Source organism: Augochlora pura, chromosome 5 (assembly GCF_028453695.1).
Source record: "Augochlora pura isolate Apur16 chromosome 5, APUR_v2.2.1, whole genome shotgun sequence".
Taxonomy (NCBI): domain Eukaryota; kingdom Metazoa; phylum Arthropoda; class Insecta; order Hymenoptera; family Halictidae; genus Augochlora; species Augochlora pura.
Genome location: NC_135776.1, coordinates 2384538 through 2412460, shown reverse-complemented (window position 1 = coordinate 2412460; position 27923 = coordinate 2384538). Strand labels below are relative to the sequence as shown.

General features: G+C 40.5%; 1 protein-coding gene across 12 annotated transcripts; it reads left to right on the top strand.

The window, feature by feature from the left end:
- Positions 1 to 412: 412 nt before the first annotated feature.
- Positions 413 to 27386, top strand: Syp (synaptotagmin binding cytoplasmic RNA interacting protein). 12 transcript variants are annotated; one of them, XM_078182003.1, is made up of 12 exons: positions 413 to 682; positions 3376 to 3767; positions 3849 to 3956; positions 4045 to 4221; positions 8155 to 8290; positions 13085 to 13290; positions 13375 to 13524; positions 13609 to 13754; positions 13838 to 13953; positions 16182 to 16330; positions 21173 to 21338; positions 22126 to 27386. In XM_078182003.1, the coding sequence occupies exons 2-12, from the start codon at positions 3378 to 3380 to the stop codon at positions 22374 to 22376; spliced, it is 1995 nt and encodes a 664-aa protein (XP_078038129.1). In that variant the 5' UTR covers positions 413 to 682; positions 3376 to 3377; the 3' UTR covers positions 22377 to 27386. The 12 variants fall into 12 exon arrangements, with proteins under 12 accessions (XP_078038129.1, XP_078038138.1, XP_078038128.1 ...); XM_078182012.1 differs by lacking the exons at positions 413 to 682; positions 8155 to 8290 and adding exons at positions 713 to 1184; positions 6259 to 6394 and having other exon boundaries at positions 21173 to 21329; XM_078182002.1 differs by lacking the exon at positions 413 to 682 and adding an exon at positions 714 to 1184.
- The last annotated feature ends 537 nt before the right edge of the window (positions 27387 to 27923 follow it).

Below are 27923 nucleotides of genomic sequence, written 5' to 3'. Positions count from 1 at the left end.
AAAACGATCAATAGTACAAATATTAAGCAAATAAACAGATAATAGAAATAAATTTGGCGTTTGCGTTTAATAGTACCAAGATTGTGTTTAAATATTTAGTTTGTCTGATATTATTTCAGAATACATACGAGGCTATGCATTTTCTGATTGGATACTGATCGTTGAATACCTATACATAAATACGTACATTACTCGTCCGTACACCATACGTGTACTTTATGTTTTCACGATTTAGTGTACGTACAGTTTGATTTGGCAAACGATCTTAAATATATAAAATATGTAATTTCATATTACGATTGTAAAATAATTTTAGTCGTGGGCTATTACATGTATTTTTAAATAATGCAAAATTTATATAAATTATATTCTGTTATAGGTTAGCTGCGAAGAAAATAAAATAAGAAGTGGAATAATAAAAAAAGGTAGGAGATGAAAGTGAAACGGAACAAGAAAGAGCACACGAAGGAAAAGGAGAATCGTGGAAAACAAGAAATTGAAAAAACTATAGACAAATTTGCCAAAGAAACTGGCGGGGAAGGAAAAAAAGGGAAAGAAAAGGATCCGTAGGAATAATTGTTGTTGCAGGGCGAGAACTGAGAAGGCGAGAGCGGTAGGGGACCAGAGACGAGTTGCGACGAGTCTGACTAAGGCGGGGCTCGCATATACCGCGCGAAGAGAGGTAAGCGGTTAAATCGGATTGGATTGAGGCGCAACTAGCAAGTAAGCGGACGTGGAAACTGGTTTGGTTTTGTGGGGCTTGCACCACTGCACCGCTCTTTCAGCGAGACAGTCCAATTTATGCATTGCGGCTATGTAGGGACTACACGATATCGAAACACTGCGCCCGGGCTTACTTCACTTACCGTCATCATTCGGTGCAATATTATCAAAACTTTGCAAGTGCCTACAACATCAAATTCACTGCAGGACATCTTCTATGGTTATACAACACAGTGGTTATATTTTTTACGCGTGTTCGAGGAAAATAGTGTAAAATAAAACACGGAAGTGAAGCGAGACACACACGCAGCACGTTCGGGTTCGCAAAAATATTAGTGAATTTCGCGGTAATATGAATTTTATACCAGTTGAACGATTGTGACAGTTTTGTGACGTATCTAGTGCTCCGTTCTACGATTTACTCAAAATTTAAACCGCAAAAGGCTTCAAATCTGGTGCAGGTACATCATTTTTTTTTGCGTATCGTTTGCTATTTGTTTGATTGTTTCGGCAATGGACATTTAACGACTTCTACTCTATTTTTGATGTCGCGCATATTTGTACACTTACCCGTGTACGCATTTTCCACGGTGTCACTGCGTTAAGAGAGGTTATGGTATGTCGCGCCGACAGAATTGTTCCTCGTACAGAGATAATCTTTTGTCATATTTTTCGTATTTCCACCGTGATATTTGTTTACCAGCTATTAGATGATACACCAATAAGTCAAATACTCTGTGCATTTTATCAAATAGTGTAGTAAGCTTATGCTAAAATCACTCTAAGACGCAAAACTTACCGTAATGCTCAATTATTATCGATACGAAGTAGACCGTATTAGAACTTCGTACCTTCTTATATCTATACATACTAACATATATTTAATTATTTTCTGTGCCATTACTTTAAAGTTTCTCTTTGTAAATGTTTCTTGGGTTGGTTTATTTATTCATTTATTAACTATACTCTGTTTCGCGTTCGGCGCGTCTTGTATAGGAAGGATAGCAATTTCGAGGATAAATTTAGGAACAGAAAAGCGGGCTGGTAGAAGTCTTCTTCGTTACATAAATATCTTTGTTATTTGTTAAACAAATTGTTGAATTTGCTTTATACAATAAACTGGTGCGTGTTGAAATTACGTTGATTCATTGGAATTTAAAGAGAGAAAATGGTAATGAGAGAATATGAGTGTTATCTAGATATTAAAAAACATAATACATATGTGCGTATATATGTATATACGCATGTGTATGTAGGAGTACCATGAATGTGTACACGATGTTAAAATGTTGGAGAGAACATTCTGAAATTGAATCATTATTGTAAAAAGGAGAGTGTGATAAAGGGCATTCTATTAAGAAACCAACTTATCGAAATTTATGGATAAGACAATAACCGACGCTTCTCGTATCTACCATTTGGATTCGTGATTCGTTATTTCGTACAAGTGCATATTGCACGCGATCAACTTTTTCTTCTCAGTTTTTGCACGAGCCAATCAGAATTTGCGAATGCGCCTCAAAAGAAAATGGCTAACTCGTGTCGCTGGGTTCGAGCGTATCTTTGCGCGTCGTTTTGTGAACCCCGTAGTCTGCAATCACGTTGACGTCTATCGCCATTTCCTCGCAGGAGGATTCTGTTCATTTACTTTCTAAGGTATATACAACTTTTTTCTCCTCAAGATTTGTTAACTTTTTCATTGGTACACTTTTCTAACGGTGCGTTTTTAAAAGCTGGTGCTAATTCGTCGATTAGAAGGGCATGTGTTGATGTTATCGTGAGTGCAAAAGTGCATCAACGTATTCTTGAAGAAATATGGATGCAGTTTCATTGCCGGCCGGCAAATGATTCGTAAAAAATTGATTTCGATGTTATACTATCGCTTTCGGGGCTTGAGCCGTGTTATTATTGAATCAATTAATTATTTTCAATCTTCTCCTCGTGATAAAAATATCAGAAACTGTTGTATATTGGAGAATTCTTTTTAACGTGATTTCTTTGTTTTTTCTTTTTACCTTACTCAAGATGTGCAGTACGTGTGCGAATATTATCTGATCGATGAAAGATTTGTTGCTACGAAGATTTCATTCCTATATTGGAAGATACACGACAATTTCAGAGTTGCAACAATCGTTTATTCTTGAACGCGGGAAATTATGCGTCCTTTACGTTACATGGTGTCAAAGGCAGATGGTGTTTCGCTCTAAGTTTCGGTGTCGATCGTTTATATTTTTCTCCTTTGATTGTTCCATTCATGCGTTCGAAGATTTTGACCATTCAATGGTCATATAACTCTGTTTTCATTTTTCTATCCTTTGTCTGATTGTTATTATTATTCGTTGGTGATTTCTTGGTTTTTGGAATCATTTGCCAAAGTATATAATCAAATTGGAAAGGGACAAGAATTTACAATGTAATTAAAAAGAACTACAGGTACATTGATATTTGTCCATTTTGTGACATTGAGAGAAAACAAATACCTAATTTTAATCAAAAATGTTTCCCAATCAAGTCTGTTTAAATTGTTAGTAGTTTAGATCTCAATGAAACAATATATGAATTTTGTATAGGGTATATAAATCTTGTTCTTATTCGTACTTTATACTTGTTGGTGCACAACCAGTAGATTCATTTAAGTTTTTTCTTTTATAGCTATGGCAGAAGGGAATGGAGAAATAAAAATGGAAGAGAAACAGTCTAAGGAGGAAATGGAATATGTAGACCGAACAGAAGACTTTTCCAAATTAATTCAATACGGTTTGGATGAAAAAGTAGCTGCAAAATTGGACGAAATTTACAAAACTGGTAAATTGGCTCACGTGGACTTGGACGACAGGGCATTGGATGCTTTAAAGGAATTCCCAGTTGATGGCGCATTGAAAGTACTCACTCAATTTCTTGAGTCGAATTTGGAGCATGTGTCAAACAAATCTGCATACCTCTGTGGCGTGATGAAAACCTATAGGCAAAAAAGTAGAGCTGGTCAAGGCACCGGTACTGGCACTAGTACGACTCCTAAAGCACCGGATGAGGATAAAATCAAAGTAAGCTCATTATTGATAAATGAGCAAAGTTGTTATTGTCAAGTGATATACTTATTAAAATGAATATCTACTGTTTCACAGATGATCCTCGAAAGAACTGGGTATCCTCTAGACGTAACAACAGGACAAAGAAAATATGGAGGTCCTCCTCCAAATTGGGAAGGATCTACTCCAGGAACCGGTTGTGAAGTAAGCAGTATAAGATGAAATTGGAGAGATAGAGGAGTGGAGTCCTTTTGGTGTTTCTATTGATAATAAAATTATTTTTGTGTCACAGGTATTTTGTGGAAAAATCCCAAAAGATATGTACGAAGACGAGTTAATTCCCTTATTCGAAAAATGTGGAAAAATTTGGGATTTAAGACTAATGATGGATCCGATGGCAGGTTGCAACAGAGGATACGCATTTATCACTTTTACTGACAGAGAAGCAGCTCAGCAAGCAGTCAGGGAGGTATGTAGACATTTTCTAATTTCCTCACCACATAGGTACATGTTTGTGAAGCGTACAAATTCTGATACCCTGTTTAACAAAATTTTGCTATGGGCAGATCGGTTCCCTCACTTTTATTTCTACAATACGTAAACACACGTTATAAAACTTATTATTGCTATCGAAATATTCGATCTTTCGAAATGTTTAAATATAACTTGCTATTAATATTAATCAGTTTTTCTTTATCGTAATGTATATTTATTCTGTTATTCTTTGTCTGTATTAGCTTGTGTCGGTAGCACTTTATTCAATATTCGCGTTATCGTTGCTCGTTTAACCGTGACAAGTAAGCAACCAAGAAATCAAGAAACATCGGGTTCTATATGCTAACAGAGCATCGTTGTCCCGATTTTTTTGAATATTCATCGTTTAGCCGCCCTAATTACAGAAAATCAAACCTGTCATTCGAAATTCTACCCGTTTTTTGTGTTTTTTTTTCCTCAATTAAACATTTCGAACGAAGTTTTTCATATTCCTATGTGGCTTGTTCTACGTTACGTTTACACGCTTCGTTTCCAGTAGTTTAAACTGCGATATCATATTATTGTTTCGCTAATGATCAAGGTAAACAAGAACTTTCAATTGAAACATTTTGGTTAAGAACAATCCACATATTTGTTTCGTTAGCGTATATGTCCCTCATCATCGAATCGTGTTTAGCAGCAAATTATATCCAACACATCCCTTTATATTTACCAAGATTGCAATACTGAAAAAAAAAGAAGGTGTACGTACGTATAGACGCGAGCGCGCGTACTCATGCATGCACGCACAAAAACACGTACACATAGACCCGTAACCACATAGAGACAAACATATATGTACACCCATACGCGCACACAAACACGTATGCAAACACTTATACATACACCTAAACGTACAAATTATTCACGCATACGCATATTCGTCTATACGTATATTCGTACGAAAGCGCTCCTGCATACGTATATTTGTACGAACGCGCAAATGCATACGTATAGGTATACGTATACGTACCAGAACTAAAAGAACACACGCATACCTATCTACATACAGACATTAATATGATATCCTATGGATGAGTTTCTTTTTCCAGCTCTCCTCTTTGCTCAGTGGGCAAAATTGGGAGTGGAGAACCTTCCAGAATTTTCATGATGGAATACTGATAATAATAATGATAAAAATAATAATAGTATACTAATAGTAGTATAATGACAATAATAATAATATCAATAAGAGCAATGATAAGCATAATAGTAGTAATCGTTATAATCGCGATCATAATAATAAATATAATAGCAAGAATAATAATAATAATAATAATAACAACAATAATAATGATAGTAGGAATAGTAATGATAATAATAACAAAGACAATAATTATAGTAATGATAATAACATAATAATAACAACCAGAATAATAATGAAACAATGCTTATGGGATAATGATAACAAGATGTTGATAACTAGATGATGAGATGATGATAATAATATAACAGTAATGACAGTAGTAGAAATGATATTAATAATAATACAGTACTAAAGTAATAATTCAAAAACCTGAATGATCAATATTTATAATAATAACAACAATGTTAATAATCATGATAATAATAGTGTGCTAGCCAAATATCAGTGGTAATTTTGAAAGAAATGAAATAAAATGTCTCGCGTGGTTAAATTGATTAAAGTTATATATAGCAAATTGGACGGTTCTTATATTGGATAGTAACAATGTTTGCAACAAAATTGGTAAAAAATTGGCAGGCTTAAAATTTGTTTACAGGAAAAACATGATCCGTGTACGCCGGTTTCCTATATTGTGAAGAATCGAGCGGCAAAAACGCATGCCACTTTTTCGCTTTCATGGAACCACGCCATGTTAATATATTTCACTAAATTGCACATTTCTGAAAAATTTTGCCTAAATTTTCCTGTTTTTTCGCAATTACATAAAAACACAAATTATCTAATTGGAACAATATTAGGCATGTGTCTGTTTTCTTCATCCCACAGCTCGATAATCACGAAATAAAACCCGGCGAGAATCTGAAAGTAAAGATTAGTGTTCCTAATCTACGACTTTTCGTGGGGAACATACCAAAGTCAAAAGGCAAAGAGGAGATCTTGGAGGAATTTGGTAAATTAACAGGTAAAGTGAATTCGAGGCGTGTGTACCTACCTATCTACCTATACCTACCTGTCTACCTGTATTGTAACTTAAGAGTGGTAGCTTTTAAGTAGTGGTTGTAGATGGTATGGAATTCCGGAGCATCCAAGAAAACAAAAAAAAAACGGTGATCGCGCGCGCGTGATCGCGCGATCTGCGATACACAACCTGTGACACCTTCAGTTCTGGTCAGTCTCCTTGCCTCTCGGTTTATTAGTGAACAGTAACACCTCTCTGGTCCAAGTCTTCTTTTCCTCACATATTTAGGTTGAGTTATGAGTTATTCGCTTCCCGCCAAGTCACAACAATCACTTCAGAATCTGTTCCGGTCCTCTATCCCCCTTCTCCTCTCATCTTGCTCATTTTGTTCATTTTGCTCATCTTGCTCATTCTGTGCTCATTTTTGCTCATCTTGCTCATCTCGGATTCTACGGCTCGTCGATTCTCCCGTAATTGCTATCATTTTGTTTCGATGATCCACACACCGCCCGGCATCAATCTTTTCCTACCTGCGACATTATTTCCCATTCGTTTCCATCGCCATCTAACCTTTTATTTTTTTTTTCATGTTTGTGCATCCCGTTCCCCGTTTCTTTTTGTCGGTCTTTTCGTATAGTTTTCTAACACTTTCGCTTCCCGTTACGTTTCGATCCGATCCGATTCGAGATCGACTCGATGCATTTCACGGTCGACACGTCGATCGCACCCACTCTTTTTTTTTCTTTTATTTGTTCTTTCGTTTCTTTTAATCACGAACAATGCGGAAAAGAGACGGAGAAACTGAAAGAGAGAAAATGTGTGGAAGCAATCGAGTACGAGTCCTAGTTTGATCGTTAACATCTTGCTGACCCGGTCGCGGATACATACTCGTGTCGCCGTGTCCGAACGTTTGCTGACCGGTGGTCACTAGTTAACTCGAGTTTTCATTTCACATGCCGGACTCCTGTTTCTTACAGAAAACTGCCGTGCGCGCGCGCGCGGAAGGGTTTTTTCGCTCGAAAGTGCCGGTCAGCAAGGTGTTAAGTTGATTATTATGGTAGATTACGATTCGACGTGCGGAAAGAGAATATAAACCGCGTTTTAGCGGTGTTCTCTGCGTAGTTGTTCGTGTTCGATCGTGTTCTCTGCGTGGCGACACACTAACGCGACGATTCATGACTGAGCCTCGAGCATGGGGGTATGGGAGATTTGCGTGGACCGCTGGGGCGTTTGGCTCGCTAACAAACGGACAGGCACTCCCATCCACCTAATCCCAGCCGATCCACCTGATCCACCTGACCCAATCAGACCCACCGGACACCCATCTGATCCATCCGATGTGCGTTCCACTCTCGTTCCAGTCTCTCTCTAATTGCCCACATATGATCTGGTCATTCCGTCGTTCCAGCCAACTTTGTTCTATATCATATAATATTCTCCTTTGTACACACTGTATACAGTCTCCCATAGAGTCCAGTCCCCCAGGTCTGATCTCATAAACCGCAACCATAAACGTATAAAAACGTACAAACGTATGCAGTTAGTTTTCCTGGTGTTGCCTCCGCGATTCACTTTCCACGATTATATTAAATCACGATCCTCGGCAAACTCGTTCGCCCCGACCTGAAAAAAAAAACATACGACATGTTTAAGCCTCCCCGAAAGGTTTGCTTCACGAAATCCCACGTTCAGACAGCCAATAAGCAGGTGAAATTGTAAAAGGCAAGCTTAATTGGCACTCTCCTTCCACATTATTCTTACAGCTGAATGATTATGAGATTCGGAAAGGGAAAAAGATTGGTGTTACCGTATCTTATAACAATCACCGCTTGTTTGTGGGAAATATTCCAAAGAATCGAGACCGAGATGACTTGTTCGAAGAATTTACAAAGCACGCACGTAAGTTGACAAATTGTCCTTAAATCAGCAACAACCAGTAACCAAAGGAAGCTCTGGGGGACAGATGGTGGGATAAAAAAAAAAAAATCTCTGTGTTGTCTTTAGAAAACCGATCGGCTATATTTATATCACGTCGGGAGATCGATGATATCGGGTGCAACATTTTTTGCAAACGTGATTCTCGTCGATTTATCCCTCGATTTTCGTTTATTTTCGACGATTTTTCGTCGAGGTTCGATTCAATTTACACGTCGATTTGATTCGATTCGACCCGACTCGACTCGACTCAGATTAGATTAGAATAGATTAGATTAGATTAAATTCAATTCAATTCAATTCGACTCGATCACACCTTTGATTTTGCTTCATCTTTGATATCGAAATAGCGCCGCGACCTAGGCGAGCCGCAAAATTTCGCATTTGATTTCGATTTGTTAAAACAGCTAATTCTTTCGACAATTTATCTTTTTTTCTTTTGTTTTCTTTTAACGAAACTATCGTTTCTGTTCGGAAAAAAAAACGGTATAGAGACAAAGAAACGGTCGTATCAATTCGTAGCGGTTCGTTCGACGCGTCCCACGATCGAGAAAATTTCGATCGTCTTGCCGGAGAGAGTATACAAAATTATAATAACAATAACGATCTCTATTTAAAAGGAAGTTAAACTTTTATTGCGACAATTGATCGTGGGATGTTTCGAGCGTGTGTGATCGCAAGGTCGCGAAAAAAAAAAATTCGAGAAAAGGGAAGAAGAGAAAGAGGAGGAGGAGGAGAAGGAGAATGAAACGGAGGAGGGTGATTGATGGATAGAAAGTGGGAGCGTCCATGTATAAATGCGATATATAAGTACACGGTGTAATATCAAAACGATGGTGAACATGGCACGGTGATGACTAAATTCGCAAAATTTTCTATTCGTTCGTGTACTAGTATCGATCGAATTCTGCTTCTAGTCACCGATCGGCAGTTGAATTACCAGCACATTTGCCAGATGGAAAGAATCTTTGTTTTTTTTTCTCGAGCTTTATTCTTTAACCGAGCATTGAAACGTAAAACAATTTTTAGATCGATACACGTCGTCGTCGACTTGTAAATGCGATCGGAACGATTGAAGCTTGCGCGTACGGAATACGTTATTTATTTCTTGTGCGACGAGCAAATGTGGCTGAACGCGGCCGTGTGCAAGATTCTGTGCGCCTGTTTGTTTGTTCGTTCATTCATTCATTCATTCATTCATTCATTCATTCATTCTGTCGTTCGTTCGTTCGATCGTATCGCATTTTTGCATGTAATATTCAAGTCTGGACACAGAGAGGAAAGGAGATGAGATACAGGAAGGGATAATCAAGTGGAAGAACGTAAAAAAAAACACACACACACAAGGCACAGAACACACATTAGTTTTTGAATTGATCAGTAAAGAGACACGAAGCGGTGTAATCTGAAAGTGCGATCGATGAAATAGTTAACGAGGATAGATAACGGCAGGACATCCGAATAGCGCCAACGATATCGACAATATTATCATCCGTTTGTGAAACCAACTCCGAACCGTAAACCTGTGTCTGTCTATCTCCGCATCTGCATCTCTATCTGTGTCTTTTTGTCTTCATTTTTTTATTTCTATCTTTAATCTTTGATTTCGATCATCGTCTTTTCGTCTTTATCCACACATCCGTATGCCCGTATCCGCATCCTTGTCTATTATACGGTTCTCTGTAGGGATCGAAAAAAAAAAAAGTGTTGACGGTCGACAGCATAGAAATTTGAAGCTCGCATATCGGATGCCTTGTCGCGCGTTGGCGATTACGAATAGATCACTTGCTGACGGATTTTCTTTACCGATACTACATTGCTCGGCTTTTAAACTGAGAGGAAGGAGAGGAGAACTATGTTTTGAGGGAAAACGCTGAGGGGCGAATCACTGGGTGTAGCGACTAGTGTAATAATATCATGTCTTGTGCTCAACGAAGAATAAACCTGTGGAAGCGAACTCATTTGTTCGCTTTCGATGCTGTCGAATTTTGAACGATCGGTGGGTTAAAAAGAGAAGACTATCTATCCAATGATTGATCGAACGAAACGTAAACCTAAAAAAAAGAAAAAAAAAACAGCTACGATGTCACCGGTCGTACGATACATTGTCATTGTTTTTTTTGTGTCAGTGTTAGTTTTAGTGTTAGCCTTTAGCGATAGTGATAGTGACAGTGGCAATGATAGTGTCGGTGCCAGTGTCAGTGCCAGTGTCAGTGTCTGCCCTCTCATATCTTGCTCCAGTCGCAAGGGGTTTCGAGTTTTTAACATAAATTTACAGTCTTCTAACGTCGTTGCCGCGTACATAACATGACCACTGCACTTGCATGGAAATTATAATAGCATGTTCTTTCTTCCATTTAACGATTCTTCTTCTCTGTTTGGATTACATTGCATTGCCATTGCATTGCATTGTATTACACACTCACATTGTACTTATATTTACAACTCATACGATGTTATATTATATCTTGCTGTAGCGTGTTTTCACGCAAGCGACGATTAATGTACCGATCAAACGAACCATAAACATGTTTATTTGGATGATAAATTCTACTTTAACTCACGAGCTTCGAATTGTCCACAATTATCTCCCTCGCGTGTCAATGGTGTTTAACCACACGTACAGATATATTCCCAGGTGCAATGTTTCGGTCAATTTTGCATTTGCTAGAGATTAGCAGATACATTGCCGAGCTTACAAACGTTATCGTCTTTCTTTACTATTTCTTCTCCCTTTTATCGACACTTTTACTTCTTTTTTTTTCCACTTCATATTTTGCGTTCTTCTTCTGTTCCCTTTTCCAATTTCCAAATTCCGATTCCACTTTCCGAATCCGTTTGACATTTTTAATGTATAGATTTTAGTTGTCGAGAAAATTGAGCCAAACGCGAGTTCTTACGGAGTCGAAAATAGCGTTTTTTATTTTTTTGGTGGTCGAACGTAGCGGTTTCATGGAAATGCATCTTTTGATAGAAAGTATTTATCGTCGTACTTATTTATCGGGTGGTAAACAGAATGGAAAATTATATACCATGTGTGCACGGTTACGAACAATAAACGCCGGACGCGAGCGCAGTAAAGATTGAGCACGCGCGCGTATGTATGCTGGTGTGGTGAGCGTGTGTATTGTGCTGTTTTTCTTTTTTTTTGTTTTGTTTTGTTTTGTTTTCTATTGGATTGGATTGTGTCGTACTGTATTGTATTTTATTGTTTTGTTTTTTTTTTGCTTCCTACTATTTTGTTTTGTTGTGTAGATGCGTGAGTATGTATATTATTTGGCTGAAATTGGATAGCTGCAGACTTGTCGATGCTGTTTCGCAACGAAACGCGAGAGAATCGTGTCAACGTGTATAGCTGCCCCTTTTGGCAGAGGTTTTTGGAGATCATGAACAAAAATCGAGCGAATGGAGTTGATTTTCGAGGCAGAATCTCTTGCAAATTTCGTAATATTTAAACGCGTCTAAACACATGCTGCGTGTCGATAGTATAGTATCGAAATGGTAATTAACTGAATGTGCTCCTAGGTAAAGGCAGGCATCGTTGATACAGAAATCATTTAAATTTTTCGTTCCGTTATCTTTGCAATTTCTGAAATGCTGACAAAACGACGCGTAACATCATATTAAATTTATACGTCAAATGTACGTGTGTGTATCTCTTTTTCTCTCTCTCTCTCCCTCTCTCTCTATCTCTCTCTTTCTCTCTCTCTCTCTCACTCTCTCTTTCTCTCTCTCTCTGACTCAAATCTCACTCATTCACCCACTCATTAATTCGTTCATTAATTCATTCAACGATCGATTAATCAATTCATTAATCACTTGATTCATTTACTCATTCATCCATTCATCGATTCATTTTGTTTATTCACCCACACACAAACTCACTGACCCTCCATACACGCGAACGAACACGCACACGTACACAGAGTGGTTCACTCGTTCATGCATACATAGAGTCGAACACCACTCAGCTTCACTTTTGACGTTCACACGGGTCGTCTTTTCGTATCTGTTATCCTTATCTGAACGTTTCTTGCGGTATTATATTTTTTCACGTTTGTCTGTTTCTGTCATTTATTTATTTTTTTCCTTCGTGTTGTTTTTCCTTGTTGACGTCTGTCGTTGATTATCGAGAAAGTCCGAGTAACCGGTAACGGCGAGCGAATAAGCGTGCAGTCGATCGCATTTTACAGACTCCTCTGCCTGCTACACAACGTACATCGAAGGAAAGCAATCTGTGAATCGGTATAAAATCGGTATGAATCGGTATAACAAATCGATCAGATCGATCGATTGCGTAGAGCACAGTATATATTTCCTGTAACCCGCGCAGCTTTTATTCGCGTTATTCGAGACCATGCAACGTGAGATCGCTTCCATTTATTCTTTGCGTTTCGGCAGTGTTAATTTTTTCTCTCCTTTCTTTCCTTTTTGTTTTTTTTTGTTTTTTTTTTTAAATTTAGACAAATATTTTTCATTCTCTTCAATTGAAAAAAAAATGTTTTTCCAATATCTTTCGTTTAAACATTTGTTTTTCGATGTTCTTTCAATCGAAAGAATATATATTTTTTCAAGTACTTCTTTACCTCTTATCTTTTTATTTGCCATTTCGTTGTCTTATTCATTTTTTTGGTTCTTCTAAATTTTGTTTTTTTTCTTTTTTTTTTTATTGTTACTTTTAACCGTAGATGTACATATACGTACCGCGGTCAACGACAAAATCTATTGATCCATTTTGTATAATTTTCCATCGCACAGCTGGCCTGACCGAGGTGATTATCTACAGTTCTCCGGACGATAAGAAGAAAAATAGGGGTTTTTGCTTCTTAGAATATGAATCTCACAAAGCAGCTTCCTTAGCGAAACGAAGGCTGAGCACGGGTCGCATCAAGGTATGGGGCTGCGACATTATAGTCGATTGGGCAGACCCTCAGGAAGAGCCCGACGAGCAAACCATGTCGAAGGTGAGTTCCTACGCTGGTACGATATTCTCTTGAGCAATCAATCATAGAAAAAACCAATTATCGTTCAATCAACTTGTGTTACAGGTGCGTGTACTCTACGTGAAAAACTTGACACAAGATTGTTCCGAAGAGAAGTTGAAAGAATGCTTCGAGCAGTACGGAAACATCGAGCGAGTCAAAAAGATCAAGGACTACGCTTTTGTGCACTTCGAGGAAAGGGAGAACGCGATCAAGGTATGGAAGGAGAAAAGATTATCCCCCGACAGTAGTGGGATCGACTCGAATAGATTCTCAGCATTCCGTTTATTATTGTTTCAGGCGATGAACGAATTGAACGGAAAGGAAATCGGTGGTTCCCATATAGAGGTGTCTCTCGCGAAGCCGCCATCCGATAAAAAGAAGAAGGAAGAAATGCTGCGCGCCAGGGAACGAAGAATGATGCAAATGTTACAAGTCCGGAGCGGGTAAGTGTTCCGCTCGCGTATGCTCCTGTATGCTCGTGTTCGATCAAGTTCAGAATTGAACCGGAATCGTTCTCGTTGTTCAGAGGTTCTCCGTCGCATCCGAGCATGATGGGAGGGCCGATGCAGGTTCGCGGGCCTGGTCAGGGTCCTCGCGGAACTGGTGCAGGTATGCGAGGACAAATGGGACGAGGCGATTACGGTAAGTACTACCACGCCAGCTCAAGTTTCTGGTTCCTCTATTCCGCGGGTTTCGACCTGTTGCTGTTCTGTTGTTCCGTTGTTTCACGATTACCGCAAAACACAAATGCATTTTGTTTACTCGAAGCACTTTGATTCACCGCGCTTTCTTTCAAACAACCACCTCCGCAATTAAAACGTTCGCGTGTCATCTTCGTTATCGGCTCGGACCGCAGACGTTTCCGATAAACTCGTTCCGACGACACGAATCCGCGTTACGTCTGCCTCTTTTTTTTTTGCTGTATTTGCGCAAGTCAATCATAGCTGATCGCGTTCGATTGAATTCGTCCCGAGTCTTACCGCGACTACAGTTATTTTTAATCGCGGATTCGATTTACTTTCGCGATTGCCTCGCGATTTCGGAGTTTCGTAATTTTCCTAACATCGCGCGCAAGTCGAATCACCGAATTATGATACACGATAGTTGTCGCTTAAATAACTGAATGTTCCAATCAAGTAATTTCCTCTTTTCACGTATTTTCACGCATATATACGTCTCTACGTATGTATACCGAGTGTGGCTTAACGATGTAATCAGAGCATCTTGTTGCCTTACCACTACCACTTCCTGTTACCTGTTTTTTTCTTTTGTGTGTGTGTATATATATATTCGATAGATAACGAGCAGAAATCGCAAGTCCCAATGTATGCGCCGGCACGTGATTCTAATCGTTTCTTGATCAACTCAGGATTCAGAGTTCAGCATTCGAGATTCAGAATTCGGGATTCCAAATCAGATATCATGAATCAAGAGAGTACGTAACAATGCACTCGTTTGCACACCGGCATACACATTGAACGCGCGATTCTTATCGTTATCGATCTCATTATCTTTATACTTATCATTCCTATTCTGAACTTTCAATTTTTATTTCTTAATTCTCAAATCTTAATTCAGTTCTCAGTTTTCAATTTTCAGTTCTCAATTCTTCATTCTTAAATTTTAATTTTTAATTCTGAATTCTCAATTCTTAAAACTTAATTCTTAAACCTTAATACTTCACTCTTAATTCTTATTGTTGTGCTTATACATTCATTGATCATTGCATGCGTATCGTTTGTTTTGTATTTATGTATTATGATGATGCCCGAGTGAGATAATAGTTTTCCTATTTTTTTTTGTGGCAGTGCGCAAGGATTATTCTCGAATTATCGGATTTATACGAATCTTACAACACTTTTCTCTTCTATTTTCGCTTTATTTTACCATACCTTCCCTTATACCTTATTTTGACCTCGCTTTTATTTACACCACTTAACTGTTACCTTTTACTGTGTACCTTTTTACTGTACATTACTTTACACTTTACTTTATACTATACTTTTTACCTTACCTCACCTTACCTTTTAGTTTAGTTTAGTTTAGTTTAGTTACGCCGTTAGTTTCATTACGTTCTACGTAAGCGTGTGCATTTCGTTGGTTTTGTATGCATCATAAATTCAAAAATTTGTTTACAGCTCTCGTGGAAATAGGTAAGAGATGTCGCTATATCGCGACGATGAATGGAACGTGGTGGCGTACTATTTGTAGATCTGTGTATTTTTTTTTCGTTTTTCAATTCTGCTCAACCGAAATGTATGAAAGTATATCGTGCGGTCTCGGATCATCGAAAATTGTTTGAAACCGTGGCAGGGTACGTTGTGCGATGAGCGGTGGGGGAAGATGAAAGTGGAAACGAGGCTTTAATGCCGCAATAAAAAGATCGAGTACAGATCGAGTAAAGATCGAGTACAGATCGAGTAAAGATCGAGTACAGATCGATTAAAAATCGTGTACAGATCGAGTACACAGAGAGAGATAGAGAGACATTTTCTATGATCCGTGAAAAGCATGGAATTTGTCAGGATACGTGATGGTGGTAGGGTAATTGTTGCGAAGTTTTTTTTTTCCTTTATTATACTGCGATGCAAAGGCAAAGAGATATTTTTTTGCAGGATGATGATTTCGTTGAATCGTTTCTCATAGTTTATTTACGAGTAACGCGCGGACTGTGTAACGCGGTTGTTCGATTTATGTACGAATTTTTTCTTTTCTTTTTTTTCTCTTATTGGAGTTTAAGAACCATCTTTTCCCGGCATGCTTTTTCTTACTACGAGATACCAAGTATTAGTTTTTGAATAAGTTGTCGATTGGATTTTACATATTATCGTGGCTAAATTTGGGTCTATTTGTAATGTGTGTTTTTATAGATTATGATTACGACTATTACGGTTATGGGGATTATCGAGGTGGCTACAGTGATCCATATTACGATGACTATTATCGATACGAAGATTACTATTTCGATTACGCGCCGCCTCCGCCACCTGCCAGAGGGAGAGGCAGGCAGCCTCAACCGGTGGGTCGCCTTTTTTAATCTAAAGTCGTTTCCGTTCTCGAATCATTTCTTACTTTTAATATGATTCGTATTATCTATGTGTGTGTCTCTGTATATGTGTATATATATATATGTCTCTCTTTTTCTATCCATTTCTCTTATCACTCTTACTCTCCTCCTCTACCTCTCTACCTCTCCCCCTATTTCCCTCCCCCGTCCTCTACTTTCTCTCTACTCTCATTTTCAAAATTCTCTTCCCTTTCCTCTCTTTCTCTCTCTCTCTTTGCTCTCCTCTCTTACCTCGCACTTTTGCCTCCCTTCTCCCGTCCTCGGTCCCTTCCTCTTTCTCTTCTGTATTAGTACGCGTACGTACATATATGTACATATATACATATATACACACATCGACGGTAGTTTGACTGTGGCACAGTGTTCACGGACGATCCCAACAACATTATTACACGATCCATTTTACGCCTACCGATAAACACCTACTTGCTCGTTCGCTCGCTCGCTCTCGATTCAGAAGCGAAGATCGTATCGTTGCGGATCGATCGGATCGGTTACGCTAATCTCTGCTTTTTCGTCTGACAAACCAACCATTAAAATACTAGTAATAATGGTAGTCAAAGTAATTATAATAATAATAATAGTATTAATAGCAATAACAATAATAATAATAACAACAGTAATAATAGAAATAACAGTAATAATAATGGTAACAATAACAACAGTAATGATAGTAATAACAATAATATTAGTAATAACAGTAATAGTAGTTCAGTAGTGTAGTAGCAGCTATAGCGATTAAGGCAACGACAGCAGCCGTAGCAACTTTTAGTAGCTTCGACAGCTTCCGTAGCTTTTAATAGTCCTGTCAGTAGTTGTACCAGTCTTTGCACTAGTTGTTTTTTTTAGTAATAATTTAGTTATTGTAATCGTAGTAGTAACAGTAGTAGCAGTTGGTTGCGGACAAGCGAAAGAACGAAAAAGGATCACATAGAAGAAAAAAGACGATGGTAAATATAAACGAGGAGAAATGGACGGAGAGAGAGAGAGAGAGAGAGAGAGAAAAAAAGAAAGAAAGAAAGAAAGAAAAAAAGATCGAAGAGAACGAGAAAGAATCAAGACAAGAGACTCTCGAAATAAAAAAGTCAAACGAGACAAGACGAGAGAGAGAGAGAGACGATGGGGGCGAGCGAATGAGCAATCGGGAAAGACCAACCGATCGATCCTCAATTATACGTGTACCATCTACTAATAATACCATTTGCTTGAACTAACGTATAGTCCCCGTTAACTCCGAACACGCTGCCACTTTCAAATTGATTTTCCAATCATATCTGAGCCATAGTAGACCCATTCTAAATTGTTCAACGAAAACTCAGCCGGGAAAAGTTCTATTAGAAAAAAGGAAAGTAAGAGAGAGAAGTCGAAAGAAAGTCAATGAAAAAAACGAGCGATGCAAACAGCGTTCTTGAACCGAACATAGAGGAAGAGAGAGGGTGAGAGGGAGAGAGAGAGAGAGAGATGAAAAGAGAGTGAGATAGAAAGAAAGAGAGAGAGAGAGTGAGAGAGAGAGAGAAAAGGGAGAAAGAGGAAAGGGCAACTCTCTTCCTCTGTCCGTCTCGAGTTTAAATCGTGGTTTCGTGACTACAGAAGAACAATGGTGGTTGCTGGGATCGTTTAGCACGTGTCGTAGGTTTTCCCGAGTGGTTGCCCGTCGCACGCTGCGTTCATCTATGCAGTCGATGAGCGACTCAGTTTCAGGCCGTAGTGATATAAAATTTTTTGGCCATCCTCTGCTCGCGTTGCTCACGCGAATCATATAAAGTTCGCGTGGCTTGATCGCGACAGCCGGTTGTCTCTTTCCGAGTAAAACGATGTGTGCGTCTCGTGGCTCGGATATGATATACGCATAGATGGATATAATCTGTATAAGTATGTATATATACATATACATATACATATATATGCATATATATACACACACAATAATGTATATACATGTATATGTATATATATACACGAAACAAACACACGTACAGACACACACACAAGAAACACGCGCACGCACACAATCACACTGAAAAAACGCGCGCACGCGGTTGCACGTACATATATATATTATGTATATGTATACGCGAGCTCGCACTACACGCACACAGAGAGACACACACGCCTGTGTGGGGGATATGACACGTCCATACATATTTAGATGTATACAACGTATATACAATTATATATAATATGTATATGTATATGTATATATACGTGCGCACGCGTATGCGTGTTCCGTGTGTGTGCGCATGTAAAATTACAGAAATTTTTTTTTTGTTTATACCGTAAGAGAGTAGTGAGCACCGTGCAATCGTTGATTACAATTGCACCGATATCGACCTGTGATTCGACCGACTCTACGAAATAGACTGGGGTTCGTTTTGAAGATCGATAGATCGTCGGATAGATAAGCGGATGGACGTGATAGGAGATGCAAGCATCTCGGAGATGTAGCTCGAACGGTGTTCGATGTTTCTCGATTCTCTTTCGGCATATTCCTGGAGCTCGAGTGTGCATGCGTATACCGTGTATACATTGTCGTAGTTTCTGTTCGACGTCGAGATGATCTCGATGGAAGAGCAACCAGTGGAAACTGGTCGTATCGAGGAGCCGCCAGTGTCGCATCCAATCGCTCGTAACCGTTCGGAATAGCCGACTTTATTCGTTTCGAGTAATTACTTAGAGCTGCTCGCTCGATAATCGTTTCAATTCCATAACATTAATACGATCGTAAACGACTTCTTGCCACTCGTAGGGACGTCATTCTGCTATTGAATGTTGGTCGTTCGTTTCGTCGGAGCATTCATTGAACGTTGCTCAAATTGTTAATTGTTCCGAGTTATCGTTGAATATTTCCTTCGCTTGATCCGCTCGAGAAGCGTTTATATACGCTCTCCGACATGTTTGATCGTTTTCGATTCGATCCTATCCGCACACCAGACCACGATGTGCGGACAGCGCGATTACCCGAGAGTCACTTTCAAGGATGGGACAGGACAGGCTGTGATATGATTACGTCGCAATCAAATAATACAAGCTAGACAAGGCTGATGGAGAGAGAGAGAGAGAGAGATAGGCGTACAGGGTAATACCGTGCCCTAAGTTCCGCTCGGTGTGGAATTCCGATCGGTTTTTCTGGGTCGCGTATAGCTAGAGTAATCGGTAGCATCGATAATATAGTTAAATGTGTGTTGCTTGCTTCGCCGTGTATAACTGACCGCTTACGCTTCGATTAGAGCTCGCTGCCAACGACTACTCGCTTCTAGTGTATCGTTCAAAGGTTGGTTCTTTGAATGTTTTGTTGTCGCTGACGGTGCAGTAGGTTTTACCACACGCTTTCAATTCCCTCTTCTTAACCAGAACACCGGATCGCCGGTGTACCAAACCAAACTATTCACGCTTTTTCGCTTTTCCCCCACTTAGATTTGAATAACTTTGCTAACACTGTCTCTACTGTCTCTGAAAAAAAAAAAAACAATCTGATTAGTCGAATTTGCTTTGCGATGAACAATCTTCTTCTGTACGCTTCCTTTTTCTTGTTGCCGGCGCGTCGACGCCCGTCCAAAGTACACGTATCATATATACAATATCTCCGTGCAATTCTATGATAGAACACACATATTGGCGGGAGAGGGTGCACCGTTAAACGACGCGCTACCGTACACGGCCGCAAACGAGATACAAGATCAAGAGAAAAGGTTGTCCGCGTTTTGGGACAATGTGTTTGACGGGACACGATAAGATCCGTATGAATCGGCGCGTCGTGTGTTTAGCGATGCATCCCATCTAGAAGCAGATACGCGAGAGATCTATATCTCGTAACCCATATTTACCTTGGCGTCTTCCCATCTCCTAAATCTGCGTAATATACCACCTACCTTATTTCTTTCACGCAGCGTACATATTCTCTCTGCCTACTTCTCTCTGTGCAATAATATATTATATATATATATATATACACTTGTATATTATACCTGCGTGTAGGTTTACATGTAAAATACTTCATATATGTGTATATAATGTGCAATGTTCGTATGTGCGTATGTGTGTGTGTATAAACGCGTGTGACGTACCAAGCTGACAGTACGGTGTGGTGTACTTGGTCGTTTGTACCTATACGTGTCCTCTGTATTATATATCTATACATATGTTAATATGATGTACATAACGCTGTACATAATATGCTGTACATAATTGTGTACAGAAAGGTATTTGAGTTTTTTTGTATCTAGTGACTAGCGTAGAACATGTACACACAACTATTAGTCGATCAGCCTCAACGAGATGCTAAATGCGTGATACACGTGTTAAGCTTTTTTGATCGTTTTCAAACATCGTTAGGACCAGCTCACGAACGTAATGTTCGCACACAAGGGATAGAGATAGAAAAAAAAATGGAATACGTTTACTAGTACACACGTTTTGTATCGTGACTATAGAGAGGAACGAGGGAAGAGAATCCGTTTTGCGGAGAATAATTCTTGGATCGCGATGTTAAATTCTAATTAAATAGCAGTCGAGTCTGATTAGGAAGTGAATCGATGGGATCGTGTGTGCTGCCGCGCGTAAAATCAATCAGCCGAGAAAATAGCAGCGAATGGACAGAATGCGAGGCAAAGAGAGAGAGAGAGAGAGAGGGAGGGAGATGGAGAGGATGAGCATTGGAGAGAATGCGCGTGATGCGAGGGATCGAGAAAATGTGATAAACGAGAGAATGCGAAGGAGAATGATGGTGTGGTTTATGCTGTAGGAAGACAATAATAATCAGATGGGGTAACGATTGGGTGTGTGTTATTTGGTCAGGCTGGACGTGGTCGTGGAGTAATGCCGCGTGGCCGAGTCGGTGGCCCGCAAGTCCGTGGCCCAGTCAGGGGGGGACGCAACCCCGCAACTACAGGGGCCCGTGGGCTCCAGCGGCTGTCCGCTCGTGGGGGGGTCCGCGCCAAGGGAAGTTTACCAGGTGAGGATGGTCTGTATCTCCACGATAAATCAATCATCTATTACGACTCTAACGTATTCGACCGAATTCCGACACCAGAGACGCGTTATATCCCATTTCTTTGACTGCATGCTAATCTTTATCGAAAAAACTCGTCGTATCGCGATCGCGGTCCAATTCCTGACTCCGTTCAATTATTCCAATCAGTTTGGTCTCCTCCTATCATCGATCCTTGGAACAATGAATCAGAACCACGTTGGTCGCAACGAACGGTGGTATCGTCATCCTTCTTCCCCGTTCCATCCTCGATCAAACCTCTCTCGATCCAAACCTGCATGATCCCATGCCACTTTTGTTATCGCTCCGATCAGTTCTATCGTTATCCTCGACAAGACAAACGGCCCCTTATATACGACATTGTTTTCGTTCGCAATTAGTTATTTGGTCATTTCCTTTTCCGAGCGAATTGTTCGTTTTTTATCTTGAAACATTATCGACTTGCTCGGCGGTGAGGATGGAGGTCGGTGTTTTTCTCTGAATCCGAGAGTACGCAGACGCGGACCGAAACGTTATAGGACACGGACGTAGACGTAAACACAGACGTAAACACAGCGTAGACACAGAGACGCGACAGAAACCACACCGAGTACGTACTACCCAGGTAGTTCCCCGACCTACGACAGGCAACCGGGGACCGTCAAGCGATCGGTCGAGGAAAGGTCGGGTTTTTTTGCGCGCGACGCGTACCGACGTGTCGCGGCACGCGCGGTTTCCGATCGGGCCAGGGTGATCAAGATCTGTTTGTTTGTTTGTACAGCAGGTAAACGAAAATTTGACGGGGGTCACCAGAACCAGGGGGAATCAAAGCGTCGCTTCCAGAGCAACTGGGGAAACCAACCCCTCGCCCAACAACCATTGGGCAATGCGTACGGATTGGCGAGTGTGAACGGTGGTAGTGGTGGTGGTGGTGGCGGTGACATCGGATTCGGCGGTAGACAAGCCGCGCCCGGCGGTGTCTCCAACGATGATCACGAGTGGTATCAAGACTCTTACCAATCGTGGAGCTAACTTCTGCGAATCTGTGAGTGTGAATACGCACGTACAACACAAGCACGAACGCACGCACGCACCAACAAACGTAAGAACCAACCAGTCGACGGAACGGAATCGAACGATCGGAACGCGCGTACGGTGGACGTGAGGAGAACAAAGGCAAGAGCGAAGGGACGAGAGAAGGAGAGGAATGGAAAGGTTGGACGGGATGATTGCCGCGCGGCAAATGAATCGTTGGAAGCGGAACAAGCGGGCTACCCGGAACGGTTGGATGATACCAAGGGGATCGAGGACAAGAACGAGGCGAAAAGGGAGATCGAGATCGGAGTTGAGAGCGGAGTCGAAAGTGGAATAGAGAGCGGAGTCGAGAGTGGTATCGGAAACGGAAGCGGTGATAATGGCAGCTGCGAGGACGAAGACGGAGATCGTGATCGAGACCGGGACCGAGACCGTGGTGGAAAGAACAGGTAATCGGGGAGCGAGTCGATGCGAACCATTTACCTCTTTGGAAAGGATATAGCATAGATGCCGAACAGAGGGGAACCGTCGAGGAGAGGGTAGTATGCGTTTTCGGGTACATCCGTAGACACGAGACGAAATGAAAGAAATCGTTAACGAAAGGAAAAAAAGGGTAGAAAGGAAACGTGAAAAAGAAAACGCGCGATGCGACGTGCTCGGTGCCACCACCTTCGCCCGCTGTTGTTGTGATTACATATACAGTGATGTGCCACTGGACTAATTATTACGTCGGAGTGACCACCCAACAACCCACCCCGTACTATTATTATTATTATATATATATTATATATACATATAGATATATATAATACGATAATACTAATCTAAGTACCGCTACTGCATTGTCACATTGTTTACTGCCAAGTGATACGAAGATCGGCGATGTTGACATCGGGATTGTGATGACGATGGATCGTATTAGTTAAGAGAATTCGCCGAGGCGATAGCGAAAGCGACAGCCCGCGGTTTTATCGCGGCTCGACCCGATTTTTGAGTCCCCCGCGAGAAAAACGCGGCGCCGTACGCTTTCGAGCATGTCATGGGATGGGAATCGCGTTTGCGAATCCGGACAAATCCGGAACAGCGACGGAAGCGATAGATCGATAGAGCGATAGAAGCGTTAGAGCGATGTGCGAAGAGAATATTAGAATGTGTTATATCGAAACTGGGAATTGTGTAACGAGACCGAGAGAATTATATTGGATCGCTACAGAGTTTTAGGGCGCGAATGGTATTCCGTGTCGTGGACGTTCATGTCACACCGCCTAGTTTCGATCAAAGTTGCCCGGTTGATATTTGACCACACAACCAATCGGCAACAGGTGTGCAATGCACGTTTATGATTGTACGAATGCGTTTACTGTGCGTGCGCGCACACGCGACCGCCGAAGCGAGAGACTGCCGAAGCGACCGCCTACGCATTCGTACGTGTACGTATCGGTGTCCGTGTTTCGTCGTGTGTGTGCATGTGTATGCGTGGAGCGCGCCTAGCGCCGCTAGACCTTCTATTGTTGGTCTATAAATGTGTACAGTCAATGAAACTATTATTATTATTATTAAGGGTCGGACGAAATCTACAGAGGACGAAAGGAAACTGCGAGAGAGCGTCTTGTATTGTTTCAAAAACGAACGACGACGACTTAAAAAAAAGAAAAAAAAAGAAAAGAACCTAGGACGTGTGACGTACGACGTGTGACGTGTGACGGTTACGTTTTTTACATTGGCGAGAATAAGAGGGTTTATCGTCTTTATCGGACAACGGAACTGTGAAGAGGGAAAAGTATAACGTTTTCTAGCGACAAAATTATTATTCGAAACGGAAGTCTAACCTACCCCCGGTGGTATTATAAGAAAATCTAAATGTTGCGGGGCGACTAGGGTCTAAATTATTAGTATATTTATTGTTTATGGCTGTTTTTCTCTTTTTTGTTTTGTTATTAAGGTCGGGGCGTTGATGATAAAGATAGTGGGAACGACGTTAAAGATCGGTCAGGGGAACAGTTATTCGCGTACGTTTAGAATTTTATTTCTCGCGTAAGTTTTGTCCCGGTAATGGTAATACGAAGCGACAATACCCACGACAAAGGACAACGGCGTAACGGTAACGACAACGGTAACAGGTAACGGTGTAACGGCTAAAAGCCGTAAGCCGATAAAAATTTTTTAATCAACGCGCGAGGACGTACAATTTTTTCGTTCGAACGAAACTGTCTGACTACCCGGTTTGATAATGATAGTTACGGATTGATTTCGAGAGATGCGTAACGTGTGCTACGCAACGTTTACAAATGCATGAACACATACGGCAAACATTTTGAGTGTTGACTCGTTGTTATTGTTAGTCTGTTAGTTAATTAGTAAGAGTTGTAAGTGCGGGCTGTAGTTGGTCCCTGTCCCTGGAGCCCAGACACCCCCTGTTCTGGAAAATATTCGGAAACGAGAGAGAGACACGCAAGCTAATAAAAATCCGGTAGTTTTCACAAAGCACCCCCTGTATTACGACGATTACATCGGTTAAATCGGATAAAAAAGAAAAATAAATGATGAAAACATGGAAACGATGGAAACAGAGAGACAAGGAGAAACAAGGAACAAGAAACTAGATACTAGATGAAATCAAGAAAAAAAAATAAGAACGATACATAAAACAACAACGCACGTATAATCGAGTTAGAGATCGAGCGATCGCACATCTCATCACCGTTTACATTCTTGTCGCCGCGTAGATCTGATTTTTTGAACGATTTCGAGAGATTTTCAAAGAAATTTCACACCGAGCATATATTTGATCATGTTAGATCTTGCATAGACCATAAAGATATCCATCAACACGGTTTAGCGAATCGAATGGACGCGAACGAGATAAATGCTTGAACGCCGACAGAACGAAACGGGCGACGAGACCAATTTGTTAGAAACCATAACCCAATCAACAACAACAACAAACAAACACGATTCCCGAAAACAATGAAAGCGCGCGCGAGTCGATCGATTTTTCTCGAGCAGGGTGTCTCCGATTCGATCGATCGGTCGCAAACTTTCGTTATTTATAGACATTTTGTTACATTTTATTCGCATTTTACTTAAGTCTAATTCTTTTTTTTTTTCTTCGATACCGATAACAAATACCGACACAACAGGTAGCATATCGGTAACGATGATAATAACTATACCTAGTAGCGTAACCAATGGAAAAACCCCCAATTTTACTTCCTGTCCCCAGTAACGCGATCATTGTTTAAAAATTTGAGAAAAAAAATGGAGGAATGGCGATATGTTGCGCTTTTAAAATGCAAAGGAAAGCAAAAGAGAAGGGGGGGGAGAGAGAAAGAAAGAAAGAGAGGGAGGGAGAGAGATAGAGAAAGGGAGAGATTGAAAACTGGTAGAGTTGTTCTGTGTGATTGCGGGTGTACATGCGAGAATGTCTGTGCCGTGCCTGGATCTGACTAGAAGATTCAATCGCGGGAGAAAGAGAGAGAGAGAGCGCGAGTTCGACCGAATAATTGAGCGAATGATAATGGAAATGGTGGGAGGGGGGAGAGAAAAGCCACAGACGAAGAAAGAAAGAAAGCGAATCTTATCTGTACCGGTCAATACTATTAACTTTCATTCCTTTGGTCCTCTTTCCTGTGACTCATTATTCACTTACCGTATTTTATACCTACCTACTCTACTTACCTACACACCCTATTTATAAAGTCATAATATCAAGGATATATAATAATAGTAATAATAATAATAATAATGATAATATTAATATTAATAATAATAATAATGAAATAATTAATATTAATGATACGAATAAGGTTGATATTGCTAATCATACTGAGTGGGTTTTTTGCGACACGATAACGTTTCACTATAAATTCTGGTTTTTCTTTGAAGCTGTAATAAAGGAAGAATGAATACAATATTATTAAAGACAGGCAGGTCGAGCAAGCGAGAGTAAACGACGGAATCAAAGGAAAGATATTGGATGAGGGAATGGAAGGGAAGTAAACGGCGACGAAAGGCGGAAAATAGAGTGTTAAAGTCGAGCTTGCGGGGGCAAGGAAGCATTACTGGCAAAAGCGAAGGCAGTTCACGGTGACGAGACTTTAGACTGATCTAGGTACTAGCATTGCGAATATTGGCCCAGCCCCAGTTTTGAGGTGCCCCAACGATATATTTCTATCACTTACCCCCCTTTCACTATTTTATACTTTTGACCGGTGTGGCAGCCGGGGTGCCTGGGGAGGGGTTATATCAGTCGCATTTAGAATAATGCGCTACCTGTGGCTGACGATGCTGTTGCCGCGAGAGCAAGCAAGCGTGCCCTTTTACCCGGTCATTGCCCTAATTCGCGGCACATCACATCCTGGGGATCTTGACTCTTCTTGGTTGGCCCGTGTCAAGCGGATGTTGTGTGATTTCTTGGGTCGGTCAATTTATGTTAACAACGACCTAAACACGTGTTTTTTTTTTTAATTATATATAAATATATTATATATTATATTGCTGCGAATATGCATTTTGTGACGTGATGTTATTTAGCACTAACGAGGAAAAAGAAATTACAAAAAAAAACGATGTACGAGAGAAAATGGCAAAAAAAAAATTGTAATAACACTATTCACGCAAACATATACGGTTTATGTTTCTCGCGCCACATTGCCACGTTGTCAGCTCCACGGCTAACTAAAAAAGAACGATATAGAAAAAAAAAATTCCTTTACAACCGGATCCTCTTAATCGTTGACAATTGCGTTATCCGAATAACTTTTTATTCTTATCACTCACCCTCCAATTGCTTTGCTTTTTTTTTGAATTCCTGCAATTTTAAACGTTGCCTCTAATTTTAGTGTGACATAGTTGAAAGTAATTGATTATTGATGAATTTAAAATGATGTTGAAATGGTTCCTTTTTTCGGGCTAGGAGCTTGATTTAAAGTGTCAAAGATTTTTGTGTACGACCAGATGTATTCTACATGTCTCAATAAACAGTTGTATGTGAATTACCTTTCTTAATCGGTTGTACGTTTATTTTTTCCTTTAACATTCGCGCGCATCGCTTCGCGTATACCGCGTCGCCTTACCAAACAAAAAATTAACGATCTACATGGTCCCACGACTCCTGCCTCTATTCGATCGTACGTTTGCTGATCGATCGAGTCTCGACGAGCGAGGCAGGGTGGGTGGGGTGTACGTCTCCGTAGCACATGTGTGCCAGCTCGGCTGTCTTTGCAATTGAATTTTTCAAAGGGCTACGTTCTTCTCCTATCTCTTTGTTTCTTCGCGGCTCTATTACTCTCTAGACTACTCTAGAACGATCTCTTGAAATTACTATCAAGGAGAACGTGCGCCTATTTGAGAACAAAGGCTTGCGCGAAAGAGGGTATCGGGGCTTGGTCCACATTTTATACGAAGCGTGCTAAACGTACACGTCCGTGTTCGGAAACAAAAGCAATCAAAGTGAGACGGAGATGGCGACACGAGGGCGGAGACGGAGACGGGACAAGAGTCGCAACTGTGGGGAGGGTAGTTGGGTGGTAGCTGCGTGGTAGC

Bases quoted from the DNA above. Each gene is read 5' to 3' on its own strand.
- Syp (XM_078182003.1), top strand. From the start codon at position 3,378: ATGGCAGAAGGGAATGGAGAAATAAAAATGGAAGAGAAACAGTCTAAG. The intron at 3,957-4,044 runs GTAAGCAGTATA...TTTGTGTCACAG, and splicing joins CTCCAGGAACCGGTTGTGAA to GTATTTTGTGGAAAAATCCC. The intron at 13,755-13,837 runs GTAAGTGTTCCG...CTCGTTGTTCAG, and splicing joins ATGTTACAAGTCCGGAGCGG to AGGTTCTCCGTCGCATCCGA.